Source organism: Caloenas nicobarica, chromosome Z, assembly GCF_036013445.1.
Source record: "Caloenas nicobarica isolate bCalNic1 chromosome Z, bCalNic1.hap1, whole genome shotgun sequence".
In the NCBI taxonomy this organism is placed as follows: Eukaryota; Metazoa; Chordata; class Aves; order Columbiformes; family Columbidae; genus Caloenas; species Caloenas nicobarica.
The window spans coordinates 18,780,198-18,805,344 of NC_088284.1; the positions used below are offsets into that span (position 1 = coordinate 18,780,198).

The 25,147-nt window shown below is 37.4% G+C and overlaps 1 protein-coding gene across 1 annotated transcript in view; it reads right to left on the minus strand.

Annotated features, from left to right (window-relative positions):
- Positions 1-5,503: 5,503 nt before the first annotated feature.
- Positions 5,504-25,147, minus strand: part of CWC27 (CWC27 spliceosome associated cyclophilin) — a 109,791-nt gene continuing 90,147 nt past the window's right edge. The window contains exons 12-14 of the mRNA XM_065655825.1: positions 24,913-25,022; positions 22,175-22,278; positions 5,504-5,963 (exon numbers count right to left, since the gene is read on the minus strand). Of these exons, the coding sequence (XP_065511897.1) occupies positions 5,789-5,963; positions 22,175-22,278; positions 24,913-25,022 (389 nt within the window). The 3' untranslated portion in view covers positions 5,504-5,788. The remainder of the gene's footprint in view (positions 5,964-22,174; positions 22,279-24,912; positions 25,023-25,147) is intronic.

Genomic DNA, 25,147 nt, shown 5'->3' on the forward strand with positions numbered 1-25,147 from the left:
GCTGACTTCGTGTGTGCTGAGTTGCAGGGAGAACCAAGGAGCTGAGGCTGCGCTTCAGGGCAGCGATGGATACTTGTCATCAGTGCTCCCAGTCCTCCTCACCAGTGTACATCCAGGCTATATAATGCGCTCAGCCTCTTGTGTTTAGTAGGTGACATCTGGTTGGTGCAGCACTCTACACCAGGATAACAAAGATCAGGAGACATCGTCTCACTTTTTAGCTTACATCCTTTGTGCTGTTTATACTTCAGCTGGAACCTTGCAAGTATAGCCACTGTACAATCAGCTCATGTCTTGTTACAGTGAAATATGCAAGCAAATATCTACATCTTTTGCTGAGAATACACACTCAGGAGTCCCCTCATCTTCTAACGGCCCAAGTCTGTCATCATTTAAGTAATGACAGACGCACATGTCTGCCAGAATGAGGCAGAGTCTGAAGCTATCCCTTCTGTCTGAGGCTAGTTTTTATGTTGCCAAAACATAATTGTGTCTCCTGCAAACTTGAGGTTCTCTAGACGAAAGCACACAACATTGCTGTGCAGTTATTTTAACCGTTAGGGTACAGACACGCTGCTACTGGGGAAGGGAGAGACAGTATGGGAACAATCTCTTCCTAAACCTGCTCATGCTGCAAGCCAGCAGCTCGGGGAAATCTACGTAATGTGGCATTGCAGACTACACTCCTAGCAGCCTAGGCATAGCGGCTATTCGGCAGAAATAAACCAGCTTCTGTCGTACTTCAGGGGTTTTTTTAGTTCCAAAGCAGAAAGGGCACATTGTACTTGCTGTTGGCATCACTGACAGGATTTGTGAGGCAAGCCTGTAAGCTGTTCTTGAGGATCCTGCTACTACCAGATGCGGCTTAGAAGGACTTGAAATCCAGCTGGTCTGGAAACAAAAATGTCAACTTTACCAACCAAATGCTCTGTGCAAGGACGTAAGACTTTCCTCCCTGCCCCCTTTCTTTTCATTTAGGAAAGTTAAATTTCCTCTAACAAAATGAAAGGCCCCATTACATGGAAGGCAGGCATGACTGGAAGGATTCTGTCTCACAGGCTGTCGACACCGGCCCGCTGTGTTGGCAGCAAAGCTAATATATTAAAATTGCAATTTAGCTACCACAAGGAATAGGTAGCCCTGACCTTTGTGCTCTAACTCAAAACTCAGTCAGAATTTGGTCTTACACAATTTTTAGCTTATTGAAATGAGTAATCTAAAAAGCAGGTGGTGGTGGTGGGGAAGAGGAGCATGCTCTGTGACTTTAAATGGTGACTTGTTTCAAGGAAATTATTTATGTACCAGCATTGTGGTGTGCATCTTCAACCTGGGTGATCTGTGCACATAATTAGCATATTTTAGGAAGGAAAATGTCACAAGTAAATGTCAAAACACCGGTTTTGTATTAGTAGTGCATAGACAAATGTTCCTAGCTATACGTTACAACTATGTAGAAATTATGCTCAGGTTTATACAGATAGGTGAAGTGCTAGACACAGGGTGGAACATGGGAACTGCTTAATAAAAAGATTCAAGAAAATATATTCAGTGAAAAATCTCAGTACCATAGAACAAATTCTTTCTACAGCCACAAAACCGATTTTTTGTTCACTTTTCAGCCACAAACCTAGCACAAGACTTCAGCTTCACAGAGGACACTTGCCCACATTGCATTTCCCACTTGCTTTTCAGTATTGACAGATAAAAGGTCTTGCTTCGAGCACACGTATTTAATACTCTATTAAAAATACTTCAGTCCTGTAGCATTTGACATTTCCTCTAGCTACAGGAACATCAGATGATGAATGAAATAGGTTTCAGCTAAAAGGTGCTTCTGCTAGCCTGGGGTATGGGAAACAGGTTTCTCTGGCTGGATTGTTACTGGCAGTATGGGTGCTAGCTGTGACATTGCAAAGCGGCTGTTTCAGAGAACTGCCATTTCAACCTCTTTCCTCGAGGTTCTTACTCTTCGACGTTGGGTTTAAGGATCCAGCTTGAGAATGTGCTTCTGACATCAAATTTTCATAACTTTGCTCCAGACATCTCCTAAATGAAATGCAGAACTACTTTTGCTTTAGTGAAATGAGTAAAATTTAGACACCTTGGCCCATTTCTAAGTGATTCTTGGTTGATTAGCTGAGATCATCTGTCTGCTAGTTTTAACACATTTCTAATGTTCTCATACTGTACTGTATGTCAGTCCTCAGTGCGAGGAAAGTTTTGTCACCAAGTTGAATGAAGACAAAATAAGAACAGGGATATCTATTAAAATTGCCTTCCTTAAAAACTTTACTGCATAAGTGTGGATTCTTTCCTACAAGCATAGTTTTATTCTTTCCCTAGGGAAGGAATAAAGGCAGATCCTTTTCTTGTCTTACAGAAATATCGATTGGCATTAATACAGGTGAACTGAGAACTCTGAGAGAAGCTTATTCAATGAATGCTGTGAAATACCCTGCAAGGCTGATTAGCCCTGAAGACTGGTATCACTTGTAACAATAACTTGTAATTATTAAAAACTGTTTAGACGCTCTGTGTTTCTGGGAAATAAGTACTATAAAATATTTTTATTACATAGAATTGATAACCAAAAAATGCTTGACTTGATATATTTGTAGCATTTCTCATGGATGCCACCTCATGGCAAATTCTGCCTGCACAAGGTTCCATGCCAAACCCCTTTTAGGCACAAGCGGTCCAAGTATCTTCACAAAGCATCCAGGGCTTGGCACTTCCAGCTGTCCCCATTGTTGTGGTTTAACCCCAGATCGCAACTAAGCACCACACAGCCGCTCACTTACTACCCCCCCTGGTGGGATGTGGGACAGAATCAGAAGAGTAAAAGTGAGACAGCTCATGGGTTAAGACAAAGGCAGTTTAACAGGCAAAGCAAAAGCTGAACACAAGCAATGCAAAACAAGGGATTCATTTACTCCTTCCCCTGGGCAGGCAGATGTTCAGTCATCTCCAGGACAGCAGGGCTGCATCACATGTAACGGTGACTTGAGAAGACAAATGCCATCACTTCTTCTTCCCCCTGCTTTATATTGCTGACCATGATGTCATATGGCATGAAATATCCCTGGGTGCAGTTGGGGTCCGCTGTCCCAGCTCTGTCACCTCTCAACTTCTTGTGCACATCCAGCCTCCTCGCTGGCAGGACAGTATGAGAAGCAGAAAAGGTCTTGACTCTGTGTAATCACTACTCAGCAGTAGGTAAAACCTCCTTATATTATCAACACCGTTTGCAGCCCAAATCCAAAACGTTGCCCCATATTAGCTACTATGAAGTAAATTAACTCTGTCCCAGCCAAAACCAGCATACCCATCAAGATAAAGCGGATTTTCCATTCCCAATCACAATAAAATTGAAGAATTTTAGCCCAAAAATCTTTATCTGTATGTATGGATTTGGTACAGAGCAAAATGCAAACTGCCAGGGAAGCTGGTCCCTACTCACTTTAAAAAAAACCCTGAAATGAAAACCTAGTTCCTTTCCAAAAGGTTTTCCTTTTTTGTATCCAGATAGCCAGCCTTGGTCCAAAGCACATGCGATCTTACTGCTGGAAACCTGGGCTTAATGCAGTAATTGTCCACTACACCCAAAGTGGTAGGAAAGACTACTGTTTGGGGTAAGCATCCTTCCACTAGGGCCAGCTCTTGTGCTCTCCCAGCACAAAGCATAACAGTGCAGTACTTCGAATTAGCTTAAACAGGCAACATATTTGTAGCATTAATTACCTAAGATATATTAACTCTGGAAAAATTTTTACTGATTTTCAATACACACTTATCAAGAAAATGTCAGCATAGGGTCAATCTCTTGTTCTTGTGATCAGTCCTGTTGTATGTGACATCCAGCCTTTCAGACCTCTTCCTACTGAGCAGAGTCCTAAGCCCCAAATTATAAGCTTTTCTCCCTGTGCTTGTCTAGTGCTTAAAAATGAGAATCATCTCATACAGCACACACAGAGCTGCTGCAGGTAGTCAGCAAAAAGATTCAGCTAAAGGGGGTGTTAGTCAACTTCCCCATTCATTGACTCATCCACCCTACTTTCACTTACAGGAAAAGTATGTAATTAGAACATTTTTCTATTACAGGGGCAGTACTGTCTCCTGGAATTGATGCTCATGTTTCTTTCTAGATCTAGCCTTCACTATCCCCATGCTGCTGTGGTCTGCCAACATGCACACACAAACTCTTCCTCCCTCCCGTCCCCATCAGAATCGGGGTTAGATATGCTCATTTCCTGTAACAACTGTTTCAAAATTTTCTCCACAAACAAAGCAATTAATAGAGATACCAGTATGTGACATGAGACGTTCTTGATTTTGACAATAGGACCCTGGCGGAAAATGACTTGACTGAAAAACTCAGACTCACTAGTTTGTGAATGGCTGTGTTTAAGAATGTAACCCCTCTTAACTTCTTTACACCATGGTACAGTATAATTCACTCAGCCTAAGAGGAGGATAATGACAGCTTTATACAGGATCTCACATCACACCTCCAGGCTTTCTTCTTATCTCAAAGGTTACACTGCGCATTAAAGCAATAGTTTGTATTAATCTAACCTCTGACATTTGGGCCATATTAACCCACCAATGCAGGTTTATGTATCTCACACCTCAGACCCTATCAAGAAATTTGGCAGTGGCAGCTTGATAAGGACACCATACCTTACCCAACTTGTTCTAAAAACAACATCAGCAAACCTCTCCTCTGGTCGCACTTTTTAGTGACCTTTCTTCACTTGTGCTCACTCTTCATTAGCTATTGCCCATATGGGTAGTCCACGCTTCTGTGGCATCAGAAATGCTGTAAAGAAGGAGCACTGAAAATTCCCATTTATTTGTAAAAATAGTAGCATCTGGGGGGAAATCTATGGAAAGCCTATAAACTAGAAACTTGAGTAGGTGTTCATTTTTAGATGGTAAAATAATTGTTACAAAAAGGGTTATGTTTTTAATGAGACTGGTCACTTTTTTTTTCATTTCTGTACTGGACTAATTAAGAAACCAATCTTCATTACCAGCTACTTTACAGTGAAAATTCCACCGGGGGATGTTTCTGGTTTTGCAACAGTTTAAGCAACCACTGCAATACATTCAGATTCAGACTTGTACAGGTGGTATAGATAGTGAAATAACACTCAACAAACTCTCTATTATCTCGGCTTCCCAAGCGGGGACCTGCATTTGAATACGTATTTCAAAAAATGGAGAAAATAACCAAATTCTCAAATTAAACTTTGTTTCAAGAAATCTGAGACCATTCTAAGGTGGTCTGCAAGTGCATCACCTTAACTCTGTGAAAGAGGGGTTCAGGCAGGCAGCATTTACTGCTTTAATATTTATATGCATTGTCAAAAAAAACCAATTAAAATTATACTTTCAGAGAATCTTATAAGCCTGCAGATAGGATTTCTGTCTTTAATTTCACCCTTACTTAGACAAATTCTCATTCATTATGTTAAAAAAATTTTTATTACCATTTGTTAATTAAACAATGATGGTGACAGTTGTAATTAAAGTACAGAGAAAAGTCAAGTCAGCTGTTTTATTAAATACATAATTCTAGAAACCTTCAGAGAGCTGTGATAATGAATACACTGAGAACACTTGACTGCACAACTTAAGAAACAAATGATAGCTCTGCTTCAAAACTGCATGACAGGTTCTTGAGAGATTCCTTTTCACACTTGTCCAGTGATATTTTTAGGAACTGCAGCTTACAAAAGAGCCAGGGCTTTATTGCAGTCACTTTTCAAGGCAGCTCTGGCTAGCTTTACATTCTTTTTATCTCCTTTCCTTTTTTTTCTCTCATTATCTTCTTGCTTTCTTCTCTTCTCCTTTTAGTTACAGGATTCCGTGGATCATAGATCTCAAAAGTATCTTCATCCTGCATGCTTGCATCTTTCACCTTTCTGCTTCTATCTTCAAACTGAAGTACATGTGACATCCTACAAAAATAAAACATAGCTCAAACTCAGTAAATGAATGGAAAGTTATGATTTGTAATTATGACACACATGACAAGATTTTAGCACCATGAGTTATTTTCGTGCATAGCAAAATAGATCAAACTTTTGCTGTTAGGATTGTCTGCGTTTTTCTTTCTTAATAGACCCTAACACTACAGGGTAACCACTTTTGTGAAGACCCATTTTGAAAAATACAGCTAGAGTTTGCTCTGCTGGATTTTATTTCAGGTACTGAATTCTCTTGTCTTCTCATCTTCTATTTACCACATCTTTCCAAATATACTGAATAATCTTCCCAGGAAAAGGGAGTGTTCCTCAAGTTTTCCTATTAGTCACTTTGGACGTCCTCTCACCATTAGGGTTTTGCAAAAGGCGGGAAGAGCTCGCATGGAAAACGCTTGAAGTAGGTACACAGAAGATCAAAACAGGAATGCTTTATGTCCTGCTACTGCACCTTAACTTGGTTCAGATCATACTTTTAAATTCTTTGAACACCAGACTAAACTAATGCTTTGTTCAATCCAAAGATTCTTCTACTGTTGATTAGAACTTTTCCCTCCATTACACATTTCCCCATTTCAGCAAATTCCCAGTAATCTGAAAACATCACCACAACCTGGAGTCAAAAGTCACTTATCAGCTTTAGAGAGTGGCAGGAAAGCCTGGAGCTTATCAACTATGGCCTTATTAGCAGGTCTCACTAGGGTGAGAATTAATAGAGAAGCTGTCAGAAAATTACAAATTTTAGCTTAGACAAAAAATTCTTAAATAAAAGGACAAATTATATACTTAAAGAAAAAGAGATGTGTAAGGAAAAGAGAAGAAAATCAAACCAAAGATGCTTACAAGTTGACCAGTTGTAAACCTATGGATCTTTACTTATAAGCTAGCTACTTTCTCTATCACAGGATGTGGTTTTATTTGAAGTATCAAAACCTGGCTACAGCATTAACATTTTTACCACAGTTGTAATAGTTTGAATGAAGAACCCAGTTGGTCATTTAACATGACTTTTGAATAGACAGTTGTAATGAAGCTGCTACTTATGGACCAGAAGAACAAGTCTAAAGTTTGTAAGTTTAATTAAAACCAAAACAAAACACAAAACTGAATTAAATTTTTTTTCAGTGCAAACAAACATGCCTAGGCAAAAAAACTTATGTTTGGATGCTGCATTAATCAATTGCAAAACCACCTTTTACTTCGATGGAACAACTTAATTAGAACTACACTGAACTGAATCTAAACATATCAATATTTACTGCATTAGATATCTTTGTCTGCAGTCTTTGTGAAACAGAAATCCGAGGAAAAATGACTTGGTATCAGAATTAATGTTTTCTGGCTGACGAAATATTGCTTTATCAGTCTCTTGCAACATGTAAGAGGTCCTGAATTAAACAGGTTTTTCAAAGAGCTCAGTGCAAATAGCCATACAGAAAGAAAGAGAGCGAGGGAACGAGGACCAGCTCAGTTAATGTAGATGACAATATAGTACCAATAAAGCAATCAGACAAAATTCAAAGCTCTAGACTATATGGGATCTGTTTGAATGCTTTAGAATTATCTAAAAAACAAAAATTGAGACTTTTCATCACAATTGATTCTTGACATACAGGTTTCATAAATCTCTTATTGTATAGCATTGACAGCATGCCTGCATATTACCCTGTCCTATGGAAATGCATTCGAGTTGTTTCCAGTGTACAAAACTTCAGTAGTTTATAAGGCTGTACACACTAGTTAACAGCAAAACCAAAACTTTTTTTTTTCAGTCATATCTACAATTCAGAATAACATAATGTACCATCAGAGTGACTCATGATTGCGTATTTGTAGTTTAATTATAAAAACATTGTCTCACAGTGGAGGGACTGAAGTAATTTATTTTAGTTAACATGCTTTCTGCATTTGTCATATTCTCCTCAACTTATTAAAGATGAGCATTTGAATACTTTTGCAAGAACACATACCAAATCACACTATCCTAATCTGAGTTAAAATATATGCCTAAAGAGATAGACTCATGCCTTGGTGGTTTTAGAGTGTGTTATACAAATGTATGTAGAAGTGTAGTCACACACAGCCATTTCATCAACTCCGGTTTTCCAAGAATGCCACAGCACACTTGCAGGATACAACTACTAGGAATTAAAAATAAACACATCTCTAATGCTTGGGTCAGGCCATACTGCGTCCCAGGCAGTTTGCAAATTAGATGCAGTAGATTCAGACTAAGCAATGTTTACTTCTCTCCAAGAGCTGAAAGAAGTCATAGTGTCTGACTCCTATTCATAACTTTCCACTGAGGTGTTCCCAGCTGTGATTAAAAATAAGCCAATATTAAGAAACTTTTTGATATTCCCAGAATCAATTTCAGATGCAGCATCTCATAGGTAAAGCAAAATAAACACAGTCTGCAGTGGAGATTTTAAAAAATATTTTCTTGATGTGAACTTAAGCTTATTTTTTGCAAGTCACACATCTTCACAGGTAGACCTGTTTTGCATTCATCGAAATGGTAAATTACACTTAATAGTATTTTCCAAAATGAATTCAAATTGTTTTATTTTTTAAGGAACATTATAAGTATTTCATAATTATTTCTGTATGAATTATTTGAATTTACAGTAATCTTAATCAAGCTCCTCCAACAAAGGTTTGCACTTGTATAATTTTCCGAGTGCGGAGTTCGGGCTGCAATTCCACAAATACAGGTTGCGTGAGACTTTTCCTTGTTCGGTTTATAACTCCCGTCCCTTCCGCATGCTGCTGGGTTCAGTGGGAAGCTGGCTGCCCAGTCGTGCTCCTGCAGTCACTGTGCTGAAAGCTCTGACTTCATCTCTTCATCTGCAGTCTTTAGGAACCTACTAACTTGTGCTTATCACCACTTGTTGACAGCTCATTTTAAATGAGTGAGACACGCAACTTTAAAACACAGTTTTTCTTCAAAATTTAAAGGGTGAAAGGTTGTCAGTTCTCCTATGCAAAACTCAAAAAAAATTAAATTAAAATCAAAATTAAAAAAAAAACTTTGCAGCTTAGTTTTTGGTTTTTTTCTTTTTTTTTCCCTCAAAACTAACATTAATAAAATAGCTTTCCAAACCTGATTATTCTGGGTTTAAAGTATCTAGGTGTGCACATTATTGACTTTCTTTGGAAGATGTAACCACGAAATTATTTTCTTATCCTCTTTTATTAGATAGTGTTGCAAATGAGAACCAGCTATCTTAGCAGAGATTTATTGCTGAAGGGGGTTGATCTTTACCCCAACCGCATGACAGCATCCTGCAATTTAACCATTGTCCTATCCCAGGTAATGGGGGAGCAGCTGTTCTGCTGTACTGCACTTCTTTCCATCAGTGTTAATAAAAGACATTCAGTACTTGGCTCTTTTCTGTATCCCAAAAATGAAATGTTTTGAAACATTAGATTGAAATACCTGAATTAATTTAAGATGGTTTCAGAGACAGCACAGGATTCCAAAGGTATGTGGATGCTCTCCTGGCCCAGTGATATTCTCAGATAACAACTTTTGCAAGAGTCAGGAAACAAGACTGCTTCTTTACAGTTACTAGCAGCATATCACAGAAAATTTATCACAGAATGTTAGGGATTGGAAGAGACCTCAAAAGATCATCTAGTCCAATCCCCGCACTGGAGCAGGAAGCTCCTATATGTAGCTCCTATACGTCCTAAAATATGGTAAGTATAAATTACCTTGGTGATCAGTTTTATTACTTTCTAGGTGGTAAACAAGTGGGAGAATGTTGGCTGCAACTGAAGCTAAAAAAGAAACCTCAGCACATCAGAGAGCATTTAAGAATTATTGTAGTACAATTAAGCTGTGTGTCCAATACTCTCCTGTAAGCAACACCACATTACCCTACTGTGTGTCAAAGAACAAACCCCACCTACATGGTGCTCTCCAGGCAGATTCAACCAGTTTATTCAGGAGACAGATTAATTTCTTTTGAACTTATCTAGTAAGATGGTACTTGTAGTAAAAGATATGGTATACAGTAATCCCTCTGATTTTGAGATGTGTGAGCCATGCACTGGATCTGAAGCATATGCCAGCTGCTGACAGCTGGCAGTCATGTTAAGTGTAGCATAAACAGAAGTCTGATATCACAACAGCTCTGGCCTTTCCAGAACTGCCCTTTAGAAGAAACTGAAGTGGCAATCAGTGAACTGAATAATTTTTAATCTCAGCAAGAGCAAGGAAGCACTATGCTTTTGCACTAGTGATGAAACTTGAATCTCCACGTGCAAATGCACTGCATGCATCAGTGATTTTTATAATAACTGAATGAAAGTGAAAAGCTGCATTGCTTAATTCTACACGTGCTTACCAAACTGACACAGCTCTTGGCTGTTACCAGCTCACCTGCTGCCCATTCAACCTTCCTTGCAGACGTGACCCTGCACAGCATGCCCTCCAGTGCCTCTGCCACTTCAGAGGACAACCTGGGACATTATCTTATGCTTACCTATGTCAGCATTTTAAACAGCTGAGCTTTGCAGTAAATTATTAGCAGGTGTGGACAAAAGTTACTTTCTGCCAACTCTGTCATGAGGCTAGGAGCTTTTGGCAGAGAGGCAGTAACTTCTTAAGTAGTTTTAACCAGGATTCATTTGGAGGTGCCTACATAAAACATGGCAGCTGGTGACACATCCTTTGTTTCTGCAAGCAGCAGGCACCAAGAAAAAGTAAGGTACAGGTATTCAGTTTCCCAGAGCAGAACTGTATATTACTAAAAATGCATTACTTACAGACAGTACATCTAAACTGGCGCTCAGAACATCAGTAAAAATTACATACCACTTCTAAATGCAGGTTAAATGAATTAAGCAACTAATCACATTGCTATAAAATTAACAATGTCGGAATTTTGCAAGTTATTGCCAAATTTTGTGAAAGTTATTGGTTCTCCATCAGTATGCTTACAATGAACAAAGCACAAGAAAGTATCTGTCTCAAGAAATTCAGTACTGCTTCTTGCATTGTACAGGCTTGTCTAAAAAATGAAACAAAGTAGAGACCAATATGGACCACAACTACTAGTACTACCATTCGTTTCTGAGCTCAACATCGCTTGCAAGTAACATGCTACCTACTTCTCTCAATTACCACTAATGCACCCTATATTTAAAAGAAAAACGAAAGGTACTCAAGCACTACTGCTTTCTTTAAATAATATTCTATTTGCTGCTAACATTTTCCTTCAAATATTATAAACGTGTATGTTAAACTATAAGCATTAATGTAAGAAACATATAACACTTTTCCTCCCATCACCCTCACAGGCAGTGGACAGAAATGTATTTAATGTGAACAGATCAGAAAACAGATGAGTGAATCCACAGTTCAAAGCGATGAGATCTCTCTCCCAACAAAAACAAAAAAAACTTGAGTGTTCTGGAAGAATGAACTCACTGGCACTCTTTTCACTTCCAGCAGAGTAGCGGGTGGCACAGGAAGAGGAGAGACAGTTGAGAAACACTGAGAGACAGTTGAGAGACCAAAAAGAAAAATAAATTGAGGCAAGTAAAGACTAAAAAAAGGACAGGAATGAGAAACAAAAACAGAGAAAAAGAGATTGACCAAAAAGCAAATAAAGAGAAACGTCAAACGACAATTGAAAACAAGCAAAAATTGCGAACCAAGGCAAGAGAACAAGAGTATGAACAAGATAAAAAGAATATCAAACCCACAAAACAGTGGGAATTTTGAAGGAGGAAATATGCTAATAACATTTAATCTTGTTTCCACCTTTTTTCAGAATTGAGATGCTACAACTAGAACAAGTTTCTGCTGTAACTGTTACCGCAAAGAGATTTCATTCTTTCTTGTTTCACTGTTTGTTTTCACCATTCCACATTTCTTGTTCCTCTTTCCCCATCTCCTTTCCCAATGATCAGACCACTTGTCCCTCCAATTTTTTGTGCTTTCATAAACCCCTATATTTTTCAAATTTATTAAGTTGCTATTTAAAAAGAGAACTAATTTTTGCTATTCAGGTCTAGCCAAATTAAAATAGTCCGTAGAAGTGTCTAATAGAAAAAATCCTTAGAAGAGTATTGAAAAAATTGCTATAAATACCGATATTTGACATATTGCAGTCAGCTTAACAGGTTAAGTATTTAATTCTACATCAAAATAATACTGTTTCAATCCATACTAGTGAATATAGCACCGAGTACAGATTTTAGACTGAAATTTAGGATTTCACTATTGCTATAAATACCTCCACATCAAGCACTCTCCTGAGGTTAATTTCATTTCTGCAAGACCTGAAATGGTATTTTCTGGCTTCAGGATGAATGGAGTATTATTAGCCTACAGTATTTCAGCATTCAGATGTTCACAATGGAAGCAACATATTATTGCTGCTCTTGAAGGACAGGGCAAAAATCTTCCCAATTCTGAGCAAGCAAAACTGATAAAAAGATGCTTTAAAAATATTATACAAAATCAGACTGTATACTTCTGTTAACTTTGACTAGCTCTTTGAAACTATATTATAAGTACTGGAGGATGAAGAAATTGATTTAACTTCTTCGGAATAACCAGCAAGTTGTGGGCCCTCCATAGGCCAGAGAATGAATGGTTAAAATTATATTTTCTCTTGGCGTAGGCTGACAGCATAAAATGATCAGAACAGAACTTTTACAGATATTTCTAACATAATACTTTTTTTTTTTTAAGATATTCTATTCAAATACTATATGCTCAGTTTTACTCAAAACATTCACTGCCAAAATAAGAAATGAATAGTTTCACTAAGTACGTGATATCTAAGCTAAAAACCCCCAAAACATACTTCAGTGTTTGCGAAACTAAAAACAACAAAACGTAATGTAATAGAGTATCCTTTCATTGTTCAAGAAGGTATTAAACATTTTTTTTTTCTCTTGAAGGAAGACTTGGTTGTAAGTAACCTTCTAAGATCAATGGAAAATCAACTTAACTATGAAAAAGACTTCAACTATCAAAAGATAGTCAAAGCACCAGGGAAAAATGTGATTAGTTCTCATAGTATCAGAATTAGAAATATGTAAAGCTGTGATGACTCATGATTTTAAGCAGTAAATGTTTTTGTATTAAAAATCTAGTTATCCTATTTTTATATTGCATCTGTTCAGTAACAATTCATATACAGTATATTTACACTATATTCTTGTTCGCTTTACAAAAATGTTACATAGTTTGATGAAAGAAGCTGGGTGCTTTAAATAGACAACTGCTCCTGGTAGAGTGGTATGGAAGACTATAATACAAACTCCAGATGTTGTTCCAGACAGTGTACCAGTGCAGAAAAACTTTACACAGCATTTACTATAAGGACATGGGAACCGCCATACCGGAACAGACCAATGATCCATCCAGTCGAGCGTCCTGTCTCTGGCAAGAGCTTGTACAACATCTGATACTCCAGAAGTCAGCAAATTGGCTCCTCAGGTTAACACAAACAGGCAGTATTGTATCACCAGGGCACAGAGTTGGAGTGAGGGGAAGGAGAGGAAAGCATTTCTAGCACAAAAATACTCGGATTTTCATAACATTCAACATTCTCTGGAGACTCTCCCTTCTCTTTTGTCCCTCTCTCCTCATTTTGAATATGTCCAAATACTGTTTAAACAGGCCACTGATTGAGATGAAGTTGGGGTGCTTGCAAAGGTGTGTAAATATGCAGGAAGCTTAAGCTAGGCTATTAAAAGATTTCGAAGATTATTTCTTCATTCTTCACTAGGTTTGCTGGCAATAAATAAAATGTAAGATTTCCAGACAGTAAATGTAATACTAGATATCCCTAGAGTAAAACATGGATCATCTCTGAATTAAGTCAAACAGTAGTCGATTCCAGGCCCAGATGCCTAGTCCAAATAAACTTAGACATGGAGGAATTAACAAAAAATAAACAAAAAAAACCCCACCATAAATGCTCGAGGTTCTCAGGCATGCTGAACTGTTACAAGCATTAAATATACAACTTCAGCAAAAGAACAATTAGTTAATACAAAATTACTGACTGAAGCAGTGGGACAGCAGCTAGCATTTATATACCAAGGTTTGACCACATTCTAGCAGTAGAAAGGTGAAGGTGGAGAGAAAATTGGAGAAAAAAAAATTACAGCAGAGTTTGTTTTCTTTCTTTCTTCCTTTAAATGTTAGTAGCAATACTAAAACCCAAACAAACACTTATTTTTTGCCAAACAGAGAAGAAACCCCTCTTCGCGACGTGTTTTTAATACAGACCTCTGGCATTCATTTATCCTTTGTAACAAGTAAGTATTTCGTCAACTTTTTAAAAACGTAGTTGAGTAAATCAATGGCCTTAGCAGGAGAGACCTAATATAGAGCCAGTTTTTCCAGACTAGTGGAGGAACGTTGGCTCAAGTCTGGATGGGAGGAGGGGAGCAAACATGGCTTTAGTCCATCTTTGTGCCTCGCTGGCATAAATTACAGCAGCACTTTTTCTTTCGTTCACCAGGCTAGCGTCGGCATGTGAAAAAGACTGCTGCTTAGTTTTCAGGGGCTTACTGTGTTTGTCACAGTTAAGCTTCTGCAACTGAATCTGCAGAGACTAGTGCTAATCTTGAGGAAGCCATATTTCATAATCCTCAGCCTGAGGTACTAGAGCAAAGAGACTGCATTTTAGAAAATGTGTATAAAGGTAGGTTTATGAAAGAAATATAACCAACATTTTTAGGCATTTATCCAGAAGAATTTCACTATGCGAAGCTTAATAGTAGACGCTGTATTAAATAGGAAAGCTTGGAAATAAAATGTGGAAGACATTATCAAATTTATGTGGGGTAGATACTAACGGTATGCATTGTGACTTAGTTCTTAATATAAATGAGATCTTTCAATATAAAAACAGTCTGGCTGACTTTAACATTTGCCTGATTCTGAAATTGCTATTTCAATTAAAAAAAACCAAACCCAAACCAATTCTAGTCCACTCTCTACAACACACATTGGAAAGGTGGTGCCTTGATACTTTTTTTTCCTTTTTGGCCCAAATCTCTCTCTCTCAGCCACAAAGCCTTTTACTGGGAGAATAAAAAATAAATGAAATAGTGTGTGTTCCCACTCCTAACTGCAACAGATTTCTCACTGAAACCAATGCTAAATACTCTGAGGGAAGTTTTCCTTGTATTATCAACAAAAACATTTTTTAAAGAACATAAAGGGCATAACTATTGATACTGGGCAGGGAATACCTTTGTTGAATATACAGATTTATTTTTTAATTGTTCTGGAGCAAAACATAACTACCTCTACAAACTAGCTAAAAAATCATACAGTCAAATTGCAATGAATGTCCTGGCAGAAAGAAATCAGCGTTAGCACCCAATGTTGTCAAAATATTTAACTGGCCTCCATGGTAGCTTTGCAAAATTCAGTAGAGATTACAGAATCTGACATATATAAACCAGGCTGCACTTTAAATGGTTAACACTGAACTTCAATGAGTTTTTTGACCAGAGAAGCAATAAATTAATAAAAACAGAGCAGTTCCCTTTATTTTTTGCTATAATCAGGTGATGACATCTATGCAAAGCATCTCTGTACAAATCAAAATAATATTTTGTGACCAAGAAGAAGATATCTTTGAAATCCTTGTAGGAGCCACAAGATTTTAAAGTGATTTATTTAAGTAAACAGTGCCATTAAATTCCCAATTCAATTGTTTTTAATCCTTGCTATCTAAAATGAGGTTTGTCACACATAACTCATATGACAATAGTCATGCCAACATTAGTAATTACACAACATGCACATGAAATGATCTATAAAGCAAGATCTGAAATGTCTTTTTGTTTGAGATGGAAGACCTTTAGTCTCACATAATTTTCACAACAACCTTTTGACTGTAAGGTGAAAGGCATTTTCAGGCATTGATTTATTGACTTTGATTTTTAAAAATGCCTATTTTTCCTACCCCTCAAATCAACTAGCATTTAGAATATCTCACACTCAGCAAAGGTAACTAACCATAAGAATTTTAAACTGAAAAACCATGTGAAAAACCATCATCTCATTCCAAATTCCCATTTTACTCATTCTTTCTTGTCCCACAGCATATCTGAAAGCTGGAAGGGTTTATGTTTTTTCATATCAAAAGAAAGAGTAAGTTTCAGAGTCTAGACATCCTCCCAAAAATACTTAAGTGACTGTCTCATTTACATTTGTTGCCTAGTTATACCTATGACAGCATTCCATGGGGAAGGAAAAAGCTAATCTCTTTTAAAGATTAAGAAGCTTCGTAGTTCACCCCCAACACCTTACATTTCACCCAGGAAATGCTGCAGTGGTTCAGTTATGAAGCACTGGCATCATGTGCTATTAATTAAATGAACTACATAGCATGCTGGCAATCACAGTCAAACTGTAAATGGTTGTAGAGTGCATCAGTGAGAGTAGCTAGAGGCCAGTGATGAGATCTGAATCCAGAAGAAGAAATCCTAAATGTCTAGCTGGGTGCAGAATGAAGGAAAAATTACCGGTCTCCACTGTAACACAAACGCCAGAATCAACTGGAGGTCTACTTGCAACCCTGACTTGTGAATTTATGGGATTAATAATAGACCAAACCCTTCTAATGAGGATGATACAAACTTTGCTTCCCTGGTGGCATCAATAGTTTAGATGCACTTCACCTAATCACGCTCATCTGGTAAGGAACAGTTTTCACATGTTAACATTCCAGTTTCTACACCGGATATCGAATGTCCGGCATGATGAATTGGGCATCTTCCATCAAATACGAACTTAAGAAATAACAATAATGTAAACCCATACTTGTCAGGACTCAGATTACCACCATGCAAACGATTTTCAAGCAAGAACAGAATACTGCCTCAATGTGATGTTCACATATCAATGCCTTCTGAATGGACGGGCATATCTTTTCAATGATTCCATGAAAAAAATCACTGTGATCTGCTAGCCAATGCACCTTCCAGATTTTATAAGCTACTGTAAACTTGATTGCTTTAGTGTGCAACACATTTTTTTTAATGGTATGGAGAACTGCTCCTTTTGAGTTTTGGGTTACTTCATCATGACAACTAAGCTTTAAATTCAAGAATGGTACCAGAGTTTGTTTTGTAAACTTTCTTGTGCATTTTATGTGTTAGAAAGTACAAACACTAGAGACCCTTCATAGAAATATGCTAAGTTGACTTGGCAGCCAGCTGAACTTGAAGAAGGAAAATGGTGGGTTGTTTTCTGTAGAAAATTCCATCAGCTCAAAAATCCTCAGGATTGTAAAATTTCTCATAGGAACAGAAATACTTAAGTATGTCAATAAATCTAGCAGTTTCAGGAAGCCCCTGCTTGTTTTCAAACATCAGAGAGAGAAGAGTGAAAGATAATGCAGAATTTTGCTTAACGATATGACAGGTGGATTTTCATAGCAGAAAATCCATTCCTTCCACACAGAACTGTATGCCATCTGGAAAAGTGTAGATATGTATTTCTTTTCATAAGGATGTAAGACTGGTAAAAAGCTGGAGAGTCCTATTTTTAGGAGTAGATAGCCATAGTTCAATGTCAAAGTGAAAAGATTAATGTGGCAGGGTTGGTTAGTTCACTTCCACTTATGACTTTACTGGAGAAGAATATAATTACAGAACATATGTATAATATGAAGTTTTGTGAAGAAGTATTTGAAAGTTTATTGGAGTATTTAGAATTTATGTGATTTTGGCAAAAGTAGTAAGAAAAACAGGCTACCATTCAGAAAGAACAATGGCTGAATTTTGATAAGAGCAATCAACAGCATGGGTACAGGACAGAGCTAGGTTAGGCAACTGTTCAGTAGGAAAAGGATTTTGTCACTTAGAAGGGCCTTCTACTCAACGCTGACAAAGACTTAGCTGAGTGTTGTATCTAGTCTCAGATTTCACACTTCAAAAGAGAGATGAACCACTCAGAACTCTCAGAATTACTTCATGGGAGGGTGTTTTGGAATACTAAGTATCACTGCTATCCTATTTGAAGAGGAATATTTTGCACAGCTTAACTAAAGCAATCAATCTTTCAATATACTTGATTGCATATGTATTTTTTTTACCCAAAGCTGGAGTCTCTCTATGAAAAATATTTTATGTCACGTTCACAGGATCTGCATAACCAGTTTCATTATCTGCAGTTGCCATAACTTTCTGGACTGAAATCTGGGGTTTACTACAGCTGTAACTATTTCATATTATAATCAGAGCCCTGAAGTGGCACTACAACCTGACTGGGTGTCACATGCATGCAACTATACGTATACAGTAGTCGACATCCTAAAGAAGATAAGAAGCAGCAGCGTTCTGTATAAAGTGTACACTGTGCAGTGTTTCCACTTTCAAATTCAGACCTATCCAGTAATCCAGATAAGAAGTACCAAGCAGATGAATTATTTCAGCTGGGTCTTTTGCTGAGACATATTTGGTTCTCACACTATTAGTCTCTAAGCAGATGACACCTCACTGCCACTGTAGTGGATCTCATCTACATTTTGGGGAAAAGTCTTATTAGGTAAGACTTTAAGCCCAGAATGAGAAACTGAGTTCTGCCAGATCATCTTTCCCTCCCTCTGCTGCATTCTCCACAACTTCTTTGAAAGAGAAGAATGAAATCATGCATCTGATTCTTTCATCTTTGGACTGTAAGCAAATAAAGAACAACTAATAATCGATAGTACAGACAATTCATCAAAAGAAAAACATAAGCAATAGTTCTTGATATGGAACCATAAGGACCATAATGCTTGCACTGGGAAGAACCAGGGTCAAGCATGTCTTATGAGCTGCCCAGATGCTGTAAAAATGTGTCTGCCTACTTGTTTGCAGACATTTTTATTGTTATGAGTACCCTTTCTGGCAGTACATACCATGTTTATTTTGTTACTTTTGAATTCTGTAGGGGAAATTGGATTTTGATTGCTGCAGACAGATACATATAATCGTTCTTGCATAGCAGCAGAGTTTGCAATAGAATGTCTCAGCAAAGATTCTGGTATTTCATGTTAAAACTCAGTATTATGCATTTCTCTTCAGCTCTCTTCACAACACTTCCTCAGATGCCTTCTTAGACTGTAAAATCTGGTAATAATTATCAAACACCATACACACTGTTTACAATAGAGTCATATTTCTTCTTTTTTTCTTGCATAAAAAGTAGAATGCTGCTGAAAAGTGCCCAAATGTCTGCTATGCTCCATGCCAATACAGCAGCTCAGCCAAATATGCAGGGCGAAGTTTGCCAAATAAAAGAAAACATAACAAATTGGTAATGGTTTCTATCTTGACAGAAAATGAAAATTATACCTCAATGTGTGGCCACTCATGTGGACACATAAAAATGTCTTAGAGGCAATCATTTTACCTCAGATAACACACCCTGACAGTAGAGCAAAGCATACTGGCAGGATTTCACTCCCCATAAAAACAGCAACCATGACCTACAAAATGGCCCGGAGGAATCACATAATTTGTGCATATCACATATGCATATGCCATGCACTAATTATTTACTATAAATCAAATAAAGTAGAATTATTGTCTTTTGAGGAGTAGATTGGAATTCAGAAAGAACTTCAAAATGTAAAGTCTCTATAGTTGTCTCAAATATTCCAATACAACGAAGGCACTGAAAACGTAAACTCTTATCCCAAAATACGAAATTTAACTTCCCAAGTGATTCTATAACAACATAATAAATGCACTCATTACACACTACTTATGTAAAAATGTTGTTTTATAAACTGCAATAATTCTACACTAAGTGCTGTACTACTAAGGTTAGTCTTTCTGCCAATACATCTGTCTGAAGTTTTCTGCAAATCCTAGAACTTCCCTTCTGAGGTCTGTCAGAGTTTAAAGCAAGGCAACAATAAACCGTGGCAGATGCCCTCTGTTAATCCCTACCACCATAAAAGGTGACAGAAAGATAAGAAAGAGGGACTTCAAGTTAGAAAGAGTCTTGCAAGTTGGAAAAGTTTTTAAGTTTTACTAATGCTACTAATAAATAGACAAAATATACAAAAGCAATCTTGAATGCTCGATATGGAGTTGGCGTCACTCCAGCAGTGGCAGAGCTGGGAGCTGGCGTGGCTCCAGCAGCTGCAGGGCAGGCACCCGGAAGTCATGGGTGGGACTTCACAGCAAACCAGAAACTGGATTTCAGGGATGCAGGGCCTGAGGCCTATGCATCGCAGGCAGACAGGCAGGGTCCTCTCTAGATGCCAGCCATGGTCGAAGAGAGACGAGACCCTCGTGATCACCCTCTTATATAGGGAGTACAACGATTACGGGATGGAATACTCAGTTGGTCAGTTTTAGTCACCTGTTCCATCCGCCCCTCCTGGCAAACATGTCCTGTTATCAGTTAACCTTGGTTACCATAGTAATAAATCTAAACATGAGCTTCTTCAGCATTCCATTGGTCATCTTATCAGCACCAAGTACAGTGTCCGAGAGAAATATGCAGTTCCTTAGAAGGCACTTAAAAGAACTTAGCTGAGAGGAAAATTCACTGAAACTGGTCTTGTTTTTAACAAAACCAGGACAGGTCTCAGCTCAGTTCAGTGGAAAACAAGAAGGTATGAAGGTGAAGTTGCAGAGTCTGTGTAGCTTTATCTTACTAAATTAAAATATTTGCAACGATTCATCATGCATGTGATACAAACAAGAAAGAAAAAGTTATTTAAGACTGATCTAAAATTTTAGTCCCATCAACATAACTGCTCTCAGAACTTGCAATTCAGCCTACTTTTCATGACCTACTTTTTTTTTTTTTAATGGAATATATCTTCAAATAGTCTTAAAATGTTCTGATTCAATATATAAAAAATAATCTTTATTGTAATATAGCTAACTGTAACTTGATGTGTAACTTACAGATAGTTGAATCATTTCATTTATCAACATGTGGAAAAAAAAGTGAGTTAAAATGTAACAAACATTTTTCCTTCCATATATTATCTTCCCTCACAGTCTTCTTTACGGTATCTTTTCTCACTTCAGTATGCACATCACTTTCATTTGTATTAATAGAATGACAGTAAAAATAACTAAGTTATTTAGACAGTCTGCATTTCCTAACAATGCTGTCTTCTCGTTGGAGAAAAACAACTTCATTAACACGGTTATCTTACAGTTTTGTACGAGTCCTCTCAAAACAGATGCAGGATGCTTCAATCACATTTAGTTGTTCATTTCCTATTTTAAAAGGATGTTTAATGTACATGTTTGTACATTTTTCTCCTTATTGTAATTCAGTTTTTTTCAGGTCTAGTTATTGGTGCTAGTTTGGAGATTTTGAGGTAGGTAGGTATCCCATTGGTTTCCCTCTCCCAAGAAGGAAGCCTTTAGAAAGATTATAAGGGTACACCTGATATGTTTTCACTCAATAACTTTAAGTTATCTGAGATACAGAAATATTGTTTCTCTTAAAACTCTTGCCAAGAAATTTGCTAAAGTTTCTATTGTAGTGGTAGTTTTACTGTAGCTGTGGTGGCTTATGCATACAACTAAGGAAAAAGCCGTAGGCAGAGATAGCCTATTTTATTAGACCAGCTGTATTGTTCACCTTATAAAAAAGACGACCTATCCTTACATAACATTTTTTGCTATGGTTTTTTTTGCCTTTTTTTCTAGATATTTTATGCAGATATCTTTATTACCATATAACAGCTTGCAGTCTAGGACTTCAGCATCACACATCATATTGATTTTTATCCCCTTTCCTACTTCAGGTGGGTTCTTTAGATGGAAGATGAACATAAGACAACATGGTACAAGTTGCTTCCTTGACTAGAAGGTGCTGAGGTCATAAATTATGAAGTGCTTTATCGATTTCAGTGCTTCTGCCCTGCTTCCTTGGGGTCACCCAGCACTTCAGATCAGTCTATTTGCATCTCATCCATCAGTCTTTAAAACACTTAGCACCCCAAAGACAGAGTTCTAGTAGGACTTACAACTACACAAAGCAAACTGTCTTCTACTCTTCTGCCTTATTTTCCAGAGTGCTAAACCAGTGCATTTTAGCTGACTTCTCCTATGCAGCTCTCTTCACATTCAGTGTTTCTGCTGCTCCTTAAATTTATGCTTTATGGTGAGACTATGTTAGTGCAGTAGCATTGCCAGCAGTGAACACAAAAAATCAAATCCAAAAAACTCACCATCCCTCATCAGTATCTTCTTCAGGTTCAGAAACCTCATTTTCAGGAGTTTCTTCAATTGCCTGGGTTAACTTTGATTTAAATCGGTCCAACAGTGCCAGTGTCTGAAATTAAATACATGGTTTTAGAGAAGCTATGTCTATTTATACACAACAACAGGTATATACATCATCTTGAAACTATGATTATTTTGAGAAATAGTACAATGAGCTGGAAGAGAGATCTTTGATATGAATTTGAATGAAACACTGTAGAGAGGCAAGTGAGAGTGAAAGGCAGCAGCAGGGGGAGGTAGCAGAGAGAGAATGCATTGAGAGCCCATCCAGAGAACAAGCCAGAGTGAGCCAGCAATGTTGAGGCAGCACGAGCAATTGGAGAGGGCATCTGGCAGGTGTGAGAGAGTACTTGTCGGGCCACCTAGTGAAATCAAAATGCACATTTTACATTGCTAATCTTTAAAATTACGTAGTGACATTGAAAAAAATGCAAAGCTTTTGACTCAAATACAGTGAACCACCTTAACTAATTCTACAGATACGGGTTCTTATGCTGCATACATTAAGCTCATACTGATTTATATTTTGTATTTTACTCTCTAGCTGACACTGTCCAGTCTTTCAGCTACTACGAAGCCACCAAATCGCGGGTGACACCTGAAGACAGTACCACAGGTCTTGTTTCTGATCACCTGGAATGAAATTTTGAATGTACAAGAACTGTATGCTTGAACCTTGTGATGGGAGAGAGGGTTCTTCAAAAAAAGGGCAGACCATAAGAATAATTTGCACAGCCCACAACTTATTTCTTGCTCATATTTGAGACATTCCTGGAAAGGAAAGTGTATCAGGGAATAAGCACTTGACTGAATTTATGTGGCAGGCTACATTGGATCTGCAGGTGATAGGTTGGCCACCTATGTTGTAAAACACCTCTGTATGGCTGTTTAGTCTTGTTTGGTCAAGTTTTTCAAATTTAAAAGAATAAAAACTAAACAAGAATAGAAAACAGAAATAGGAAATACCAGAAGTGTTCACTGGAATCAAATCACCTTCTGGGAGCAATCTTAGCTTTAGGAGTTTCCTGGCTTTTGAATTCCTTCAAAAACATATTTTAGCACTGCCAAAGGCAGGTTTTGGAGAGCTTTTTTGCATTTATTTTCTTTATTTTCTGTTTAATCTCCTGTTTAAGATGGGAGACAGGAAAGTTTCAAAGTTATTTGGACCTGCAGATTATTCAAGTTTTATAGCTTTCCATGCTGTTGCAAACAAACCACATACTTGCAACATCTAGGATGATAGCAAATCTCTGCCTACACTATCAGATGAAAACCAACTAACCCTTTTTATATGAAATTGTGACCAACCAAAGCCACATTCCTTGTGTCTTGTCTAATTTTCTCTTATGCCAGCATTCCTGTGAATAGCCTTGGTAATACAAATAATTTTGAAATGTCTTAGTAGGCATTTTTGCAGTGAGTGATTAGATGTCACACTGTGAATCAAATAACTTTATAAATTGACCCTTGTAGAATTATAAGGTTATGACTTCCAATATCTAGTATGGTAAGGAGACACATATGTTTCCCCCTCTTCTTTAACTCTTGTACAGAGGATGGAAAATGGTATTGTGCTGTAGGACCAGGTAGGAGGCATGCAGGGCTAGAAGCAGCTCCCCACAAGCGAAATGGATTACAAAGAACTTGATTAATTATTGTTGAATAGTTCCCAGGAGGGCTGCATAAATAAGAATTAAGATATTTTAAAAAAAAATCCCTATCATCGTGTTTTCCTATGATGCCCAAACAGAGCTGATATAAATTCGTTAGAAGTAGTTTAAGTCCCTTGATCCACATCGCCAACAGAGCTTTAGTACTCTTTGATTCAAAGTTAATGGGCTTTTGAATGTACAAAGTTTCCATAAACTTCTTAGATTAGAGCTAAATCACCTTGCCACATGTATAAAGGTTTCCCAGCCAATGCTTTGAAGTTACTAAGCCTCAAGTTTCCAACCTCTTTTAGCTTCAACAGTTGAATATGAACATCTTCTTAGCTGAATTGACATGGACTTATAAACCAATGCACTTGATGTCCAGCACAGATTTTAAGTTAATAGTATTTTCCACTTCACAGGCAGTTTCATACATTTAACTGTTCCAAACTTTACAATTTTAGAAAAAACGCAAATATTTATGTTAAACTTTACTTCGCTCATATTTGCATACTAAAGTCTACATACATCCTAACTAATTTTGAAAAATAATTTTCATTATATTTATAAAGGGTTTTCTTCTAACAGTTCAGTTAAAAACTATTTCTGTTCATTACACCAAAAGGTATGGATGAATTTAATCTCTTTAAAAGATAATTCAAAATGTTAAAAAACCCAGCTTGGACAGATGCCAAGTATGCAAATGTCTGTCCCAATGTTATCTTATGGCAAGCAGAAGAGCTAAGGAAAGTACTGTATAGAAATGCAAACTCTTGTAAATGTAATCAAGGATACCTCTGTGTGGGTAGCATTTCCTTTTGGAAGATTTTAGTGACTAAGTTGATAGCGCTTCCAAAAACATGTTGAAAATTCACTTATCTGTCTACCTGGGTAATCAAAATAGGGGATCAAAGAGTACACATTTATTTTTACAAATAATAAGATTCTTTCAATGGAAGATGAAAAATGACGGAGACAAACATTTTCAGAACTCTTCTGGACTTTTTTTCCCCATGTTGTCAAATTATTACCTGATCTTCACGAGAAACTCCTTTCTTTGGCTGCTGCTTCCGCTTGTCTTCATATTTTCTCTTCTCCTGAAGGTATTCTTCAACAACACTATTTGGAGCAGGTTCCTCCTCTGATTATGAAAACATATTTGGTTAAACAAATTAAATTTTGGTTTATGATTTAGTATTATTTTGAGATCATTTGTGACTTCTGAAATACCAAGCAAAACACTTCCATAAAATACTTCAGATGTAT